The following is a 19,039-nucleotide window of genomic DNA, read 5'->3' as shown; positions in this document are numbered from 1 at the left end:
GGGAAATCCCAGGACTAGAGGAGGCTGGCAGGCTACAGTCCATGGAGTCACAACGAGTCAGGCATTACTAGGGAATTCTACATGGAATATATTGAAAATCTTGTTAAAATGATAGATATAATGTATAAAGAGCAATATGGAGATAAAAAAAGAGTCAAGTCTCTTAAAAACTTTAATGTATTAATTGTGGAGACAAGGACAGTTCCAAGAAAAGTCAACTAATAATATGGAACTGCCGGGTAAGGAGTATGAATTATGTGAGACAACTGACATAATTGCCCTGAGAACCTTCTGGAAGAGAGACCCCGGATCTGGACCCTGATGGACAGTTAGAATGAGGACAAGAGTGTGAGGAAACGAAGTGTAGAGCAAAGGCCTGTAGGGAAGTAGAATTGGAGAAATCTCTTTGGGGGATCTCTTGGAATAATGGGAAGAGCAGTAGTAGTTGTGGTAGTAAAAGCACTTTGTGAGTAGCAAGCTGTGTGATAAGTGATGGGAGAGTAGGTGTAATGGGTTCCATAAAACCCCTTCTTAGTAGGGAAACAAAGAAATGGCCCTCTCTCTGCTCTTTCTCTGACACGACGTGCCACATTTGAAGGTCTTTTCCTCGTGTCAGTGCCCAGTGCTGCTGGCAGGGTTGTGGTCATAGGGACCCTTTGTGCAGAGCGCTGTCCTGGGAATGGAAATGGGCATGACCATTTTCAGTTAAGATCAGTTGCTCAGTCCTTTCCAACTCTTTGCAACCTCATGGACTGTATCCCACCAGGCTCCTCTGTCCATGGGCTTCTCCAGGCAAGAATACTGGAATGGGTTGTCATTTCCTTCCCAAGGGATCTTGCCAACCCAGGGATCAAACCTACGTAATACGGGGAAAGTAGCTAAATACAAAACTTACATACATACTTTGATTTTCCTAATTTGAAATGTACATTTGCACATTTAATAGAAAAATATGCCAAAGTGCTGAGAATAGATCTAATTGGTAGGCTTGTAAGTGATTTTATACTTTTCTCCAGTGTCTACATTTTGTCCAAGAAATACATGTCACCATTGTGATCATGTAAGAGTAACTAGTAAAGAAAGTAAACTTAAGCCACACTTAGACTAACTTTTTAGTAGGTCCTCGTGACAAAACTACAGAGATAGATCCCAGTAATGTCTATGATAAGGAACACATTAGCTAAGCGCTGGGCTCTCATATGTGATAATCATGTTAAGTGGTCTAGACCAAGAGTAATTTTTGCTTATTTTGATTCCACATTATCAAGATACTTTATTTTATCTGTTCATAAGGACACAATATATTAACTGACATACATACTTGATTTATAAAATCGAATGAAAATTAACCAGAATGTGAATTGACTTGGCTTGGCTTTTTGGCAGATTGGGTTCAGTTCTTGGGTTAGTATTGGCAGTGCACAACTATCATCAAATATTTGCAAGGCTGTTAGCATGATGAGATGGAGAATTTTAATTTTCTTCAGTGTTAAAATAATACTTAAAAACTGTGTGAAAGTCGTCGTCTTTGCACTGTTTTTTAGTGATATGTCTGGGAAGAGCCCAGATACTATTCTGAAATGTATATGAATCTTACTTATTCAGAAAGGGAAACAAACTAAATGAAGGTGATAGGTGTTGGCATGGAATAAAATGTTCTAGGAGGTTATGTCAGTAGGAAAAATGACCCTCAGATGGTTCCCTAAAATTGTAGCTCTATCGTATATTTCCTCTCCTTAATGTTGAAATAGTTTTCTCCTTTCCCCCTTATCGGAAAGGGAGATTTCCCATGTTCATTGTGCTGCATGACAGTTGGTATCTCACCAGTTTGAGAGATTTAAAAAATAGTACCATTGTTTACTATATATGAAATGTACCCATATTCTTAAAGTAAACCAGATCTTACTTTGCAGTTTCAGGAGAGGCTCTAAAACAGAGTTTTTAGAAAGGTGCAGGAAAGCGCTTTTTTAAAGTGTGTGTGTGTATGTATTGAATATAGTTACTCTCAGTGTTTCAGGTGCCAAGCAGGGTGCTTCGGGTACACATGTACACATATATTAGTTTTGAAATTATTTCCATCACAGGTTATTACAAGCTATTGACTATCTTTCTCTATGCTATACAGTAATAAACCTTTGTTGCTTGTTGCATATCTATTTTTTAATTAGAAATCTAGCATTCCATTCATACCAAGACAAGTGGAATCACAGTGTCATAATTTTTTAGGCAAAAAGTCAAAAAGTTTTCTAAAATATATGTTATGTGTACTATGTATGTATACAAAAACTTTTTAACTATACTTGATAAAGCCTTGAAAAAGAACACCAGAAAGAGAGATTGAGAAATTGGAGAACAAACTAAATGAAATGGGAGTGCTGAATATGAAATAGAAAAATAGAAACAAACTAGATAAATGTAAAAGTATAGTCCAGTTGTTTAAACGTGACTGCTCATTAGAAACATATCTGGAGCTCTGGAGAAAAGGCAATTCCTGAGCATATTTTTCAAAAAAATTTCAAGATAATTCTGATATACATGTGGATTTTAAAAAATGTTTACAGGTTTTTCTATTAGATTCTAGTTTTGATGATACAGAGTTCTGTTATTTTTCTGTTGACCAATCATGATACAGTGGTATTGAGTAATAGTTACATAATCATAATAGTAAAAATGTTTTATCAGTTTTCGCAATCAGTACCAGACCGCCCCCCCCCCCAAATAAAGATAATTACAATTACAAGCCACAATAGGAACATGTTTAACTTAACAATATAAAATAATCACATACAATTTGGGGTGTTAGGCAGAGTGATGTGGTAAGTGGAAGTATGTGCATACACATGTCTTCATCCCCTCAGTCAGTCAGTCTGTCTTTTGGTTGGTGCATTTAATATGTTTACATTTAACATAGTTATTGATATTTGTGATCCTGTTACCATTTTCTTAATTGTTTTGGGTTTATTTTCTGTGTGTCTTTTCCTTTGTGTTTCCTTCCTGGAGAAGTTCCTTTAGCATTCGTTGTAAAGCTGGTTTGGTGATGCTGAATTCTCTGAACTTTTGCTTGTCTGGAAAGCTTTCAATTTCTCCATCAAATCTGAACAAGAGTCATGCAGGGTTGAGTATTCTTGGTTGTAGGTTTTTCCCTTTCATCACTTTAAATACATCATGCCATTCCCTTCTGTCTTATAGAGTTTCTGTTGAGAAATCAGCTGATAGCCTGATGGGAGTTCCCTTGTATGTTATTTCTCATTTTTCCCTTGTTGCTTTTAATATTTTATCTCTGTCTTTTAATTTTTGTCAGTTTGATTACTGTGTGTCTCATTGTGAGACACCTCCTTGAGTTTATCTTTCCTGGGACTCTGTGCTTCCTGGACTTGGTTGAATTTCCTTTCCCATGTTCAGGAAATTTTTAGCCATTATCGCTTCAAATATTTTCTTAAGTCCTTTCTCTCTCCCATCTCCTTCTTGGGACCCTTGTAATGCAAATGTTGGTGCATTTAATTATCCTCAGGTTGTCCCAGAGGTCTCTTCGGCCATCTTCAGTTCTTTCATTCTTTTTTCTGTATTCTGCAACACTGATTTCCACCATCTGTCCTCCATTTATCCGTTCTGCCTCAATTATTCTGCTGTTAATTCTTTCTAATGTATTATTCATCTCTATTTGTTCTTTAGTTCTTGTAGGTCTTTGGTAAACGTTTCTTGCATCTTCTTAATCTTTGCCTCCATTCTTTTTCTGTGATCCTGGATCATCTTCACTATCATCATTCCGAATTCTTTTTCTAGAAGGTTGCCTATCTCCACTTCATTAGTTGTTTTTCTGGGATTTTATCTTTTCCCTTCATCTGGGACATAACTTTCTGCTCTGTCATCATGATTAACTTTCTGTAATATGGTTTTTGTTTTAGCCGCTGTGAGACTGTGCTTCTTGCTGCTTCTGTCTGCCTTCTGATGGAGGAAGCTAAGGGGCTTGTGTAAGCTTCCTGATGGGAGGAATGGGTGGTGGGAAAAACTGGGTCTTGCTCTGGTGGGCAGGGCCTTGCTCAGTAAAGCTTTAATCTGATTATCTGCTGCTCGGGGGGTGGGGTGTCACACTCTGTCCCTGGTAGTTGTTTGGCCTGAGCTGACCCAACCCTGGGGTCTCCAGGGCTCTATGGTAGGGTTAATGGCAGACTCCCAGGGGGGTTACACTACAGGGGACCCTCCAGTGCCCCTGTAATAATGCCCCTGTGGTGAGCCCCTGGCGACCCACGCCTCCACGGGAGGCCCTCCAACAGTAGCAGGTAGCTTTGGTTCAGTCTCGTGTGGGGTCACTGTTCCTCTTCTCTAGGTCTTGGTGTGTGCAAAGTTTTATTTGTGCTCTCCAAGACTGGAGTCCCTGTTTCCCACAGTCTCCTGGGAGGCCTATGATCAAATCCTGTTGACCCTCAAGGCCAGATTCCCTGGGGATTCCCAGTCCCTTTGTTGGATCCCAGGCTGGGAACCCTGACGTGGGGTTCAGAACCTTCACAACAGTGGGAGATCGTCTTGGGTATTATTGGTCTCCAGTCTGTGTATCATCCACCTGGCAAGTATGGGGTTTGATTTTATGGTGATTGCGCCCCTCCTACCATCTGACTGCGGCGTCTTTGTCTTTGGACGTGGGGGGTCTTTTTTTGGTGGGCTCCAGTGTCCTCTTGATGGTTGTTGTACAGCTAGTTAAAGTTTTGTTGCTCTCGCAGATGAGTGCACGTCCTTTTACTCTGCCATCTTGAACCAAAAGCACTTTTTAATGTTTGTATAGTAGACTGAAAAATACCTCCAGCCCCCTAAAAAAAGATATCCGTGTTCTAATCCCCAAAACTTAGGAATGTTATCTTATATGACAGATGAAGAGTTTTACAGATAAAAGTTCAGGGTCTTGAGGTGGAAAGTCTATCCTGGTTTATTACTGTGCCCTGAATGCCTTCAGGCATTCACCGACTCATCACTGACTCCATGGACTTGAGTTTGAGTAAACTGGGAGTTGGTGATGGACAGGGAGGCCTGGTGTGCTGCAGTCCATGGGGTTGCAGAGTCAGACACAACTGAGCGACTGAGCTGAACTGAATGCCTTCACATGTATCCTTTCAAGAGGGAGCTAGAAGAGGTTTTACCACAAAACACACAAGAGATGGAAAGATACTAGCCTTGAAGACAAGAGTGATGTGGTCAGAATGCAAGAAGTCCTCCTCGCACCCCCCAGGAGCAGGAAGAAGCTTGCAGTGGACTCCCCTAGACCTTTGTGAGGGAGCACAGCTGCCAACACCTTGGTGTGGCCTAGCAATGCTGATTTTCTATTTCCAACCCTTAGGTGAACTTTGTGTTGTTTTCAGCCTACCTAGTTTGTGCTAACTTGTTACCTTAAAATGTGGGCATATTTTTGGAATTGGACAGTGGATAGAGGCTGGAAGAATTTTGAGGCACATGATAGAAAATGCCTGGACTGCTTTTGAGAGACTCTAGGTAGGAATATGGACTTTATAAAGTGCCTCTGGGCACTTCTGGTTAGGGGTGGGAAGAAAAGAAATAACATGTTAATGGAAACTAGAGGCAAGGAATTCCTTATTATATAGTGGGAGAAAACCCAGCTGGATTGTATCCTACAGTTGTGTGAGAGGCAGAACTTACGTAATGATGATCTTCATGTATGATTGAAGATACTTGTAAGTAAAGTGCAGTCTTGTTTCTGCTCATAATTTATGTAAAATGAAAGAAGAGAGAAATTGAGCAAAGAACCAGGAAGTAAAATAGATGAGAACTTGATGCTTGTTCTAGAAAGAAGGCCAAGGGTATGACTGGACATCTTCCTAATGCTGAAAAGGTTATGCATGTAACTCAGAGGCTACCTCAGCCATTTTAGCAGAAGCCAGGAGTAGGTGAGATTATCCAAGAAGGACCCGTGGAAGAGCCTGTTGGCTCATGGCCAGATGTGCCTAGGAGATCAGCAGAAGCACTGCCAACACGGACTGATAGAGAAGACACCGTGGCAAAAGACTTTCAGACTCCATAACAGATGAAAAGGTGGTGTGAAGTCAGAACAGAGATGGAAAGATCCTGGCGGAAGGAATGTGGCCCTGGAATGTCAGCACCTTGATTCTGCTGCAGTGATAACTGCCTGCTGGATTCACTTCTGTCGTTTTAAGCTATCCAGTTTGTGGTAATATGTTATAGTGCCTACCGGAAACTAACAGTTGTAAAGAGAACGGAACATTTGTAATAGAGCTGAGTGTGTGTAAGTTGACTAGTAATGACATGTTTATACATTTTAAGAGATGGGAAAACATGATATGGCATCACATTTAAAGGTCAGTTTAAATATCTTAATTTGAGATGGGATGGTGGGCAAGTTAGGGTTTTCAGGCATTGAGAGGCTTGTTCCCAGATGATAAAGTAGAAAACTGATTTAATTATGTTGTATTTTCGGCAACAGTTTTTTTAAAAACTGTGAACATTAAATGTATGGACATTGTGCGATGTGGTGTGAAGGACAGAGGCTATAGAAACAAGAAAGCCACTGAGGTCAGTGAAAAGGTGGGCACTTGATAAGGTGGAAATAGAAATAGTAAAGAGAATAGCTGAACTCGGTGAGTGGTGAGGGTGTGCAGAGGGAGGAAGAAGAGGAAATGCAAGAGAAGGAAGTCTGCACTAGGAACCTGGAAGGCTGGATGTGATCATGCTAAGAACCAGGTGTCACCAGGCATTGAAGGAAAACTCACAAAAGGGATGAGTATTGAACAAGACAAGCAAAAGAACTGAGTAAAAGAACAGAGAATTTAGGGCGCAAAATTAAAAGAAGTGCATCTAGAAGAGTACAGTTTCTTTTTTGTGAAATTTTAAGACACGAGTGGTGGAATCCTGAAAGTGTCAGCTATCTCTTTTGGCAGTAATGACGAGCAGCCTCTCCAGAGATCTGGAAGGCAGTGATTTCTGTACCCAGTGTTTCATACCATGCTCAATTACCAGGCAGTTCTTGACGCAATTGTTTGTACTTCAGGTAAAATGAGAGAGGAGATGTTATCTAACATTGAAGTTTGGAAAGTATGTTTGTTACAAAGGTAGCAAAGGGGAATTAAACTGAGCAGAAAGGGGACTAGATGGAGGGTGGTTACTATTTCTTTTTAGATGAGTAGCTAATGATACAGTGATGGTATATATCCTCAGAAGGTGTCAGTCAGAATAACTAAATTAACATGGGCCCCTGGGGGGAAAGAGGGTATTACTTTTTTCAAGCTCCCTGTCCCCCCCCCCCCAACCTTTTTTTTTTTTTTTTTTTTGGCCTTGTGCATGAATAACATAAAATAGTTTGCTAAGGGTCAAAACTAATTACATCAGATTTTCTTTTTAATATTTTTTACTCATTTTTTAATCTAAAATGGAACCTATGTTATACTTGTTAATACAGGGGAGGGTGTGTTAAAATTGCAAAATGGCAGAGTGAAACATATGCTTTGGAAGGTTAAAATGCAGAAATTCACATTTCCAAGTTAGGGGCATGATTCCTAATTGTAATTTTTTTTTCCCCATTATTCCTGTTATCACTCCTGATACATATTTCATAAAAATTCATATGTATTCCAAGTAGAGAGTGATGGTTTTCAGTATCACTATTTGCTAAAGAAATTGTAGCTAAGAACCTTGAACCAAAATTGCAGACAGTGTAAGGAGAATGCTTAGAAAGGAGTTAATTAAAAAGGTAATAGAAGCTCTGGCTAAAGAGGGACAGGGAGACAAAAGATCCTGGGAGAGGGGCTAGGTAGACCCTGCTATTATGGCAGTATACTCTGCTTTTGTGTATTTCATCTCAGCAGTCGTTCTTTTGAATGGGGTGAGGGTTGAAAACCTTTCTGAGACCTAGCAGGGCCCTGGGTGCAGTGGCCGGGAAGGCTGGCCCCGCTGTGACGACTGGCATCGTCAGTGTGGACCTTTCTCTCCGGGCGCCGTGGTGTGAGAGGACTTGGTGCTGTCCCTCGGTGTGAACACGCCTGTGCGTGCCCTCCCCCTCCTCTGGAATAGTGGTTTCTTCTGCGCACATTGGAAATGAAGAGGGGAGAGGGGTCGTGTGCACTTGCCTGCAGACGGGGTCGTGAGAGACAGTGCAGCAGGCCAGTTACCTGAGAGGGCTGCACGGCTCCGAGCAAGCCCTGGCCAGGCGGCCGTGGAGCCCGCCACACGCAGGGGACGGGCAGGCTTCATCTCCTAAACGCCACTGCGTTAACATGAGCGAGCACTGGTTTTTCTCAACTGGCCTTTTTTAATATGAAATGTACTTTATTGTCAGGGTTTATCAATTTACCAACATACTTGTTAACTTGCAGTTGAAAAGGACTTTGTAATTTTATCAGTTCAACATAATTTTCTTATTTTAGAGCTAAAATAATGGTTTTTCTTCTTTGGTCACTGTACTTAGGCCTCAGATATTTTTTGTTTGGCTTAGAGGATAACTTCTAGCATTTATAAAGTATTGTACTTTACCGTGTGCTCTCATAATTATCTTATTTCATCTTGTAATTACCCTATGATATAATTACTCTGTGATCATTTCATTGTTATTGTCATTGCTATTGGAGTCATTATTTATATATAAGGGCCAAAAAAAATTAAGATTTCCCCAAGATTATTGAAGTACTGAATCTTAAAAACCAACTTTTATGCATGTCAAATTCTTCTGTGTTTTACAAAAGCCTTGAGTGTTTTACAAATAGGGAGCCTTCCTTAATATATTACAATTGTTAAAAAACTTATTTCAGGCCACATTTTGGCATACATGTTCTTTACACAAAGACACTTATTTCTGCACTGTTTTATTTGAAAATGTCTGTTTTGTTACTCTCTATTTTCTTCTTGCAGTTCTGTTGAGATACAGTTGACATACAGCACTGTATGGGTTAGTGTATAGCCTAAACATCTGGCTTATGAAATGATTACCATGATACGTTTATTGAAAATTCTTTTTTCTTTTTTTGCCAAAAAATATGCTTGGTTTAAAGCCGTAATGACAAACTAGGAGTGTGTGTGTGCATGAGGACAGGAGAGATGTGCTTCACGGCTGAGAGAATCGTGCCGTCTGGGGCTGGCGAGGCGCCGCGCTCCGCTGGCCCCGGGCATCGCGCCTCAGTGCTGCGCCTCCCCAGCCTTGTCATGCTCCCAGCTGCGTAGGCTGTGCCCTTGCCTGTATCTGCAGACTTAATGAAAACGAACCTTTTCTTCTTCTTCACTCAGATCTGAAGTTAATTTCAGTACAGTTGGAATACTTCTGTCTGTGAAGGAAGTTGCTTTTTAAATCTTGTTCAATTTCTTTGATTAGGTAATATCACATGATTCTGGATTTAACAGCTACACAGTATTTTCTTTTATAGGGTTTTTCCAGTCTTTCACAAACCATGTTGCAATAAATTTGTTCAATTTTGCATGTATGCAAGTATATTTATAGAATAAAACTAGTAGAAAATGAAATTGCTGGATATAAAAGTGCTATGAAAATGTAGTTTGGGGTAGATAGTGTCAAAGTGCTTTTCATAAATTTCTCAAGTGGGTTGTTGAGGTTGTGATATAAAATCCTTCAATCCCCAGGGTTCTTTCTAATATGCTTTCCTCGAGGCTGAGTTAGAACCTTAGGGATGTTTGTATTGGTGAAAGTTTCCGAAGCACAGGCATGCACCCTGAGAGTCTTTACTACACCTTGATTCAGCTGCATGTGCCATGCCCTGGCCATCTAGAAAGCAATTTCAGGAAAATAATGGAGACGAAAGCAATGAATTTTTGACTTTGGAAATATAAAGGCATTCAGATAACGTAGTGAATTATTTTACGATCAAGGTCAGATAGGGAAAAAAGGACAACTCAGTGATAACTGAGATTCAGAAGTCAAGGGTTAGAGCAGGTTTTCCAAACCTTGGCACTCTTAAACTTAGGAGTTAGACAGTTGTTTGTTGTGGGGGCTGTCCTGTGCCTTGTAGGGTGTTTGGCAGTCTGTTTCCTACCCACGAGATGCCAGCAGCGATCCCCCAGTCGTGATGACTCAAGTCACCACCACACACTACCTGATGTCCCCTGGGGGAGAGTGGAGTGGAATTGCACCTAGTTGAGAGTTTAAGGAAGTGGATGTGGTATCTCTGGAGAGAAGAGCGGCTTGAGGAGGAAGGAGCTGGTGAGAATGGCCTGCATTTTCTTGGTGCAGAGAGGAAATCTGTAGAGAACACAGGAAGTTGGTTGCTTGAGACTGAAGGTGTTGAAGGCATTTGCAGGAATTAATTTTATTGGTGTCTATTGAAAATAGCCAAGGAATCTCAAGAATACTGGCGTGGGTAGCCTATCCCTTCTCTAGGGAATCTTCCCGACCAGGAGATATACCTTTAGGTTAAAGATAAACCTTCTGGTTAATTTTCTTGAAATTGGACTGCAAGGAGATCAAACCAGTCCTTCCTAAAGGAAATCAGTCCTGAATATTCATTGGAAGGACTGATGCTGAAGCTGAAACTCCTAATACTTGGGCCACCTGATTCAAAGAACTGACTCATTGGAAAAGACCCTGATGCTGGTAAAGATTGAAGGCAGGAGAAGGGGACAACAGAGGATGAGATGGTTGGATGGCATCACTGACTCGATGGACATGAGTTTGAGCAAGCTCCAGGAGTTGGTGAAGGACAGGGAAGCCTTGCATGCTGCAGTCCATGGGGTCGCAAAGTCAGACACAGCTGAGCGACTGAACTGAACTGAACTGATTGAAATTCACATTTTATAGTCAGCCAAGTCAGAAAGGTTCTGTTGTTTTTCTCTCCAGAAAAAAGTTTATTATTTTTTGGTTGTCAATATGACAGTATAATGTAGCACCATTGAGGATCTTTTTATGCCTTTCTAATTACAAATTTAATTAAAACAAATTGGTAGATAGCATACTCTTTAGAATTCATGCCTCGATTTGTAATTGACAGTTTGTTAGTCCGGTTACTAAAATGGTAAATAAAAATAGGTAATAGGACAAAATGTATACTGAGCTCAAGGCATGATTATAGAAACTTCTTTTCATCTTCAAAATGTTCACGTGCTTTCTTAACGATTTGTTCATGTATTTTTCATAAAAAACAATATTGGAAAATGTTGGAATAATTTATAAGGAGTTCTTTTCTACTTCGTCAGTATTTTTCCCTGATACCTTATATGTCATCTGTGGCAAGATTTTTTTAAACATATACTTTTGTATACCCCTTTTGATTAACTTGTCAGAATATTACAAATAAAAGATAAGATTCTAATTTTTTACTTTGAACTTACAGGCTGAAGAACAGTTGAGAATTGTTGAAGAACAAAGAAAGATTCATGAGGAAAGGATGAAACTAGAACAAGAGCGACAGCGTCAACAAAAAGAAGAACAAAAAATTATCCTGGGCAAGGGGAAGTCCAGGCCGAAACTGTCCTTCTCATTAAAAACCCAGGATTAGACTGCAAACTCTGAACTTTTTACAAAGAAATATGGAAAAACTTTGTATGGTAGCTTCATGTTGAAGTGGTTTTTTTTGTTTTGTTTTTGTTTTTTTAATTTGGAAAATCTGGAAAGTTAGCTTGTTTTAATAGGGGCTATGCTCTACACAGTTCCTTTTTTCCCCCCGCCCCCCCCCCCCCAACCCCCTCTTAACGTCCATTAAGTCAGATCCTTATCAGATCATTGGTACCTTCTAAAAAGCGATCTATTTTTCACCTGTTGGACTGTTGTGTTAGTGGTCTGAGGAAGAACAGATCACTGGTAAACTATGGATGGTCTGATAAGGTTTTTACTGACCCACTGACTTTAGAGTTATACTCTGTTTACTACATCATAATGCTGGTTTTGCTGACTTTTTGTTTTTTTATATATTTATAAAAAAAGAAAAAGTTGGTGATTGCATTGGAAGCCCCAGGGTGTCACTGGACCTTTGTGGTGTATTGTTAACCAGTGTCTCGTGATACCGTTGCTCTTGGTGTTCCTGACACAGGTAAGGAAACAGTTGGTCAGCTCTGGTACAAAATACATATACAATTCAGTATTGTCTCTGTTCACCTTGTTTTTATTTCATTGACAGAATCAAACCAGCATTCCCCACTGTGTAAATAAATGATTTTGCTGAATAAAGTAAAAGTCTTAAATTCATATGTTGAAGCAATTTTTTTTAAAGTTCTGTTAAGTCTTAAAGAGGGTGGTTTACTTTTTGATGTCAACAATCTAGAAATCCTAGGACTATGCTATATATTTCTTCTAGCTTATACTTTTAACATAGGATTTATATGTACTTTAAATATACTTGAGAATTAGTATTTAATGGCTATTTTTACAAATACCTAATTTATGCTGACACAAGAAATTATGGCAGCAGTATTACCTTTAAGAAAGATTAAGCACCCAGAAAAAGATTGAAATTCTCAATCCTGCACCTCTATTTTAGGATAATAAGTATTATCACCACAAATTACACTTAATAAAGGCTAGAAAAATGCTTCTAAAATTTACAGTATCTTAAATTATTTTCACAGTGGGCCATCAGAAAGAACTTAGCTCTGTTCTTTTACAAAAGGCTGAGGTGGTCAGATCGCCCTCAGTGGAGGGTACCTGCACATTTATTTTTGGGAAAACACATTTCAACTTAAAAGTTTTTCTTTTGTTTTTGCATGTGGTATCTTATAAATGACTTTTATACACTAGAATCTGCCTCATTTATCTTTACATATGTTTAAGTCAACTGGCATTACAACATTTATTCAAGAAAAGGAGATGGATATAAAAAAGCTGCCTGAGATACATAGATATGTCATCAAAGTAGAGAAACCTTCCAATATTTTTGAGACAGTTTGACCAGTCTTTTAAAAGGGAAAACATAAGTTAATGATATGACTAAATGCTAGATTATTTTGTGTGTGCATGCTTTAGTTTGAGCTCTTCATGAGTCTAATTGTGCTAAGGAACAATAAACTAGGTTTAAATATCTTTAAAGATAGAATTTTAAATAGGCATGAACTGTAGTGAGAACTGACTTTTAGTAAACATGGTACCTTCTACTCTTAATAAAACATTCACTTAATTTACCCTAAAGAATTTAGGTTGCATATGAATCCTTTTTTTAATCTCTAAATTAGGTTAGCTTTAATTATTTTATGATTCTTAACACTTTTTTAAATGTAACTTTTTTTGGGGGGGGGTGCAGATCCATTGTTCCTAAGTTGTGTATTCAAGTTTTTGGAAATGTTTATTTAAAAATTGTTTTGCTATACAAATGTTCTAAACATTGTATCTAAGAGAGTAGCCTGGACTTTAGAATATATGAAATCAGCTTATGCGTGCCTTTTTTATTTTTAAAAAACTTCTTCCTGCCTCATATGGTGTGAAATCACAGTGAGTTGCTTAGTAACGTATTGCAGTATCCCTTTGCTGTTGGAGACTCCCGTCCAATAATGAAATTGTTCCTGCTCCAGGCTGCAGGAAAGAGGATGGAATTGTTAATAAAGTACACCCAATCTTCTCTGTGCAACAGCAATGTGTAGATTTGTTTTCTTCATTTCCACTGCTTTTGTATACATATTATAAAAGTTCAAATTCTTTCCCAAACTATTAGCAGTTCAGATGTTCCTTAATTTATTAAGTATGGTTTTCTTCATAATTTGTTTTTTAAAGTTATAAATTCTTACTGCATTACAGAATTAACTAATGACTTTGTTTATTTTTATTACAGTATTTAAAATATGTAGTTAATGCCATTTATATTGTGGAGTTTGCAGAATGAAATCAGTTGTATAAACTAAACCTTTAAATTAGCTATGTGTGAGGACTCTTTAATGCTTGCAAAGAGGGGAAGGGGTTTGTAGTTAAAGATACACTGCTCCAATTTCTTTTGTGAAGACAGCAAATTAGGCTCTCCCTGTCCTCAGTTAATTTCTTAGTTATACTAGTACTGTCCATAGCTTTTCTGTGTAGCCACCAGTACTTTTAGGAATTTGCAAATAATTTAGTTTACAAAAAATAAATTTTTTTTTTGCAAATGAAAATTTGTACTACTTTTTAAATTTTCTGAGGTAAAATAAGTATGGAATCCTGGTCAGTTGAGGTATATATATTGTTTCCAAGGCTTTGTTTTATATCAGAGTTCTCAACTAAAATTTCTCCAAAGATATTAATAAAACCAGACTGTCGTCGGTTGTCTCAATTTTCTGCTCATTTACACCCAGAGCCATCCATCTGTTTTATCTGTTGGCCATGAGGAATTCTAAGACACAGTATCAATTTTTGAGACTCCATCCAGGAGGCTTGTGAACGCTCAGGTACCAAAGTATGACTGATTAGCGGAAGGACCAGAACCAGTGAAGATACAGGCTCTGGGAGGAGTATGAAGGCCGAGCAGAAGGCCCGCTCTTTCATTGGTTAAACTGCCACTTGAGGAGGTGTTGATTCTTCACCATCACCTGTGGTGTTCATAAATGTTTTTGTTTACCCTTGCGCTTTGAGTGTTACTATTTATTTTAAACAGTCTGTGGTCCAGTGTCACAGAGTTGCCAGTGGAGCTGTAGTTTGTTTTATACTCAATGTTTCGCATTGTATATTGTGTAGCACATAGCTATAATTGGTTTTCAGATGGTTAAATCACTTTGCCTGATCCATTTACTGTGTATCTATAATGACTAGAATGAGTAACTTGCAGCTAGGAAGCAATGGAAAGAGGGATACAGGCAAGCCAATAGGATTTAAAAGTTGGTGTGTGTGTAATTGAACTTCATGGGAAGTTGTTTTACAAGATTGTTCCTTTCCTGAGCCTCCGGTGGTTGACCAAGGGATGCTGGAACAGTTTCACTATTTATCCTTCCACGTCTGAAGCCAGTAAGTTTCAGAGTAAAAGTAAAATCAATGTTCAGGTAGTTTTCACTGCCATTCAAGCAAAGGTGTGTGTGTGTGTTCAGTAGCATCAATAACCTTGTAAGATTGCTGTAACTGCTGATCACTAAGCCTGGTTTATTAGGGTTAGAACTAAATGGATTCTTTGTATACATTTGGGTAATGATTGTTGCCTTCCTCATTTTCCGGGCTTTCAGGATGGATTAAATTAATGACAACATGAATTAAAGGAATATATAATTCCAATTGGTTCTAGGTACTATGAAATCTCTTACTGCAAAGTGGGATAAAGGAGCAAAAATGGTTTGATGGAGACTGCTGGTCAGTAATAACCCTTACATGTTGAGAGCAGAATTTATTATAATACACAGTATGTCTGTATCTTACCGGTGCACAAAGTGGGAATCTCAGCATGTTCAGTCACTAAGTCGTGTCCAACTCTTCCCAACCTCACGAACCATAACCTACCAGGCGCTTATGTCCTCCACTATCTCCCGGAGTTTGCTTAAATTCATGTCCGTTGAGTCGGTGATGCTATCTAACTATCTCATCCTCTACTGCCCCCTTGTTTTGCCTTTAGTCTCTCAGCATCAGAGTCTACCAGTGAGTCAGCTCTTCGGATCAGGTGACCACAATACTGGAGCTTCAGCATCAGTCCTTCCAATGAATATTCAGGGTTGATTTCCTTTAGGGTTGACTGGTTTGATCTAAAGTGAAGTCTTGTGCCAGGTTCCAGAGGTAGTTGGAGCCATACCTTTCTTTCCACATACAGTCCTTTTGCATTAATAATATTATAAAAGCAGTGATCATTTGAGCTAGAGATTTATTAGATTACTATATGTTTGCCCAGTCGTGTCCAACTCTTGGTGACCTCATGGACTGTAGCCTGCCAGGCCCCTCCATGGAATTTCCCAGGCAAGAATACTGGAGTGGGCTGCCATTTCCTTCTCCAGGGGCTCTTCCTGACCCAATGAGCAAACACTTCTCTTGCATATCCTGCTTTGACAGGTAGATTCTTTACCACTGGAAAGTCACCTTGGAAGCCATCTGTAGTAGAAAGGAATGGTATTTTGGTTCTTTAAAGAGTATGTTAGGGTCTATAAGGTCATGAAACTTCCCAAAGGGAAAAATAACTTTTGACCAAGAACCCTATGTAATGACTAATAATTTTTTCCTACCAAACTAATAAGTAGACACTAACTTAGCATGCTGCAATGTGTAATAATGAGAATTTTATAAGTTGATAAGGCAGGAATGTGTGGCAAAGTTGGTCTTACCAGGGAAGAGACCAAGCAAAGTGTCACTCTGGGGGAAGAGCTCTTACAACTTCAGTAACTTGCATGAGGTGAACTGCATGTAGTGCTGCAGAGACTTCCAGCTATGTTGGAAAATTCATGGCTTTGACAACATTTAATCAACAAGAATCAAACGTCAGCAATTTTTCTGTAATGTTAAACTTAGATACAACATTTCTTTATAGTTTTTTGAAAGTTAAAGATGTCTTTCAAAGTCTTGGAATACTATACAAGGAATATGTAAGAAAACAAGTTCTAAAGACCAAAGCTTGAGTATGAACCCCAAAGGGGTAGGAACATGACTAGTAAGGTACATTTACTTGGGCAAAATTCATTGCCCTCTTATTTTTAAAACTATTAACTATCAAACTTTTATATCTATGTTTATTCAAATTTATATCCAACTTTTATATTTTGGTTGTCTCTGAAGTCACCCAAAGTTTGACTAGACTTTTAAAAATTTCTTCCTTAACACTAGAAGTAGTTGAAGTAATGTTTTTTGCTGAAATAAAATGTCATTTTTAGATGTAGGGTTAAATATATGCTGGTAGAATTACAGGTTTTCAAAAACCATGTTTCTCTTAGAATTGTAAAGAAGTCCAAATACAAAGAGCTATTAAACTGACCAGTCCAGCCAGACGGGACTGGTTTTTTTCCCTTGTATGATAGGCGTAGGATAGAGACAAGTGACTTGGGGTAATGCTTTTAATTATTGAAATTAACTAAAGAGCAGTGGTGTTGCTACTGCTGGTACTTTAAACATAGTTTCTACAGTTATTTTATGTTTACTGAAAGTAAGTTAATGCATACTCACACTAAAGTTATGTAATAGGAGTCTTTTTGTGTAACTTTATTTTTTGGTCAGATACACACTTTATTTTTTAAAAATGAAGCCATTTAAACGTGCATTTACATTTCCCCCAAGGTAAAATTCTCTGGATGTGAGAATATTTGATTGACTAAAAATGGAAGCCAGGGTTATTTTCAGACAATGCAAATTTCCTTTATTTCCTCTGGTTTACTTGGAGAGAGGATGTAGGCTCTAAGAGGTCAGAACTTAAATTTCACAATTTCATAAGTTCGCTAAAGGTGAAACAGCTATTGAGACACTCGGTTTTAGTACTTTTTAAGGGTTATAATAGCTAGCTTTATATTAAATTTCAAATGAATCCCTTAAATGTTTGTGAGCTTATTTAAAAAAAAACAAAAAACAACTTTTGCTTTTGTGAAATATACTGCCTGTTTGCTCCGGGTTTTTCAGTCCTCTGGGAGTCAGGATGACTTTCAATAGGTGTGCTGTCTTCGAGACTGAAATATTTTCGCAAGTTGGAGTCTTTCATTGAAAACTAGCAATTGCAGAGAATACAGTTGTTTTCTTCTTGTAAAGACTTGTTTGGAATATGAATGTATTGGGTACCTCGCCTGCCTTGGTATTTTCAGCCTTAACAAAGTAGTCTTCACAGAAGTTTTAACATTTAACATTTGGACATTCGTAATGTCCAAAAACCGAATGCTGAATGCACCATAAAACTCTTCCAAACTTACTACAAAGAAGAGGGAAAGGGAAACTCATAACTATCTAAACGAGATTTTTAAAAAACCATATAATTAGTTATGTTTTAAATTTAGTGGATAATCCGTCTTAAAAATTTAGAATTCGTAGCAATAGTAGTGACTGGTTCTTTGCATTTAAAACATTAAGGGCACCCTGGTGTAGAAAGGAATTTTTTAAAGCATGCTGTAGGTAGGTATACAACATACATTTTTCAAACTGAATCGTTGCAATCAGTACAGCGCCTCGTCCCCGCCGCGCTCCCGCGGCGGTTCCTCACTCGGGCGATCTCGCCCGCGGCCCCTCTGCGCCGCGGGGCGCGCGCGCGCGCGGAGTACCGGCCGCCCGAGGGTCCCGCTCCTGCCGCGGAGCGCGCAGACCGGCCGCTAGTGGGCGCTGTGGGTCCGCGGAAGCCGCGGTGCGGTGCGTCCCGCCCGCTCCGGGGGCCCGCGCTCCGCCGGGACTCGGAGCGAAGGATTCCCGCCGCCCCTCCGCTTCGGCGCTGTCTGTCCCGGTCACCCCCGAAATTCGCGATCACCTTGGGGAGGTGTGAGCGTGTCCCAGTCAAGGAGACGGTCCGGCGGCGCGCTCGGGGAGAGGCGCTGCCTTCGCGGAGCCAGCGCCCCGGGGCTCGGCCGCCCCGCCGGGTCCCCGGCAGACGCGCTCTGCCTCTCCCGGCCCCCGCGCACTGGGATCGGGCGCCCCGGCCAGCGTTTGGCGCAGAAATCAGGTGTGCGAAGCGTCACCGACAGGCCCTGCAGAGGGGGTGGCTAGGGGCTGCGCGAGGGGCCTCGAGCCCCTCTACGCAGTTTGGGGGGGTGTCCCCCGCCTCTTAAGGAGGAAGACCCTCGGGAAACCCACCGCCTTCCCCTCCGCAGGGAAAAGGGGCGCCCTCGCCGCGATGCCTCTGCCGAACTTTAGGGCGCTTGCGGGGCCCTGCGATCGCGGCTTCTGGGCGCTGCCGGGCGCTGCCGGGCGCTGCTGGGCACGGGGACAGGTGGCCCGCTCTGTCCCCGCTCCCGCTCGCCCGCCGGGCCGAGCGTCTCCAGGCCGCCGCTCCGGGGGCGCCGGGGGCTCGCGCGGGCGGGTCCCCCTTGGCCCCGGCTCCTCCGCGCTGCTGTGCTCGCGCCGCCCGCCCGGGGCCGGGGGCGGGGCTCACCTGTCAGCTGGCACCGCCCACTGTCGGGTGGGGGCGGGACGGCGGCTGACGGACAGACCGGCCGTCCAACCAGGTGGCGAGGGCCCCGCGGCGGGCCAATGGGTGGCGCGGCGCGGGGCGGGGCTCCGCGTTTATAGCGCTCTGACAGCGCGCCGGCCGAGCGG

General features: G+C 40.7%; 1 protein-coding gene across 1 annotated transcript in view; it reads left to right on the top strand.

Moving 5' to 3' along the window:
• Nucleotides 1-12,867, top strand: part of ARGLU1 (arginine and glutamate rich 1) — a 28,974-nt gene extending 16,107 nt beyond the window's left edge. The window contains exon 4 of the mRNA XM_043891755.1: nucleotides 11,292-12,867. Coding sequence (XP_043747690.1) covers nucleotides 11,292-11,456 — 165 coding nt within the window. The 3' untranslated portion in view covers nucleotides 11,457-12,867. The remainder of the gene's footprint in view (nucleotides 1-11,291) is intronic.
• Nucleotides 12,868-19,039: the final 6,172 nt, after the last annotated feature.

This window comes from Cervus elaphus, chromosome 30 (assembly GCF_910594005.1).
Source record: "Cervus elaphus chromosome 30, mCerEla1.1, whole genome shotgun sequence".
In the NCBI taxonomy this organism is placed as follows: Eukaryota; Metazoa; Chordata; class Mammalia; order Artiodactyla; family Cervidae; genus Cervus; species Cervus elaphus.
Note: the sequence above shows the minus strand (reverse complement) of the source record. Positions and strands in the feature narration are given on the sequence as shown.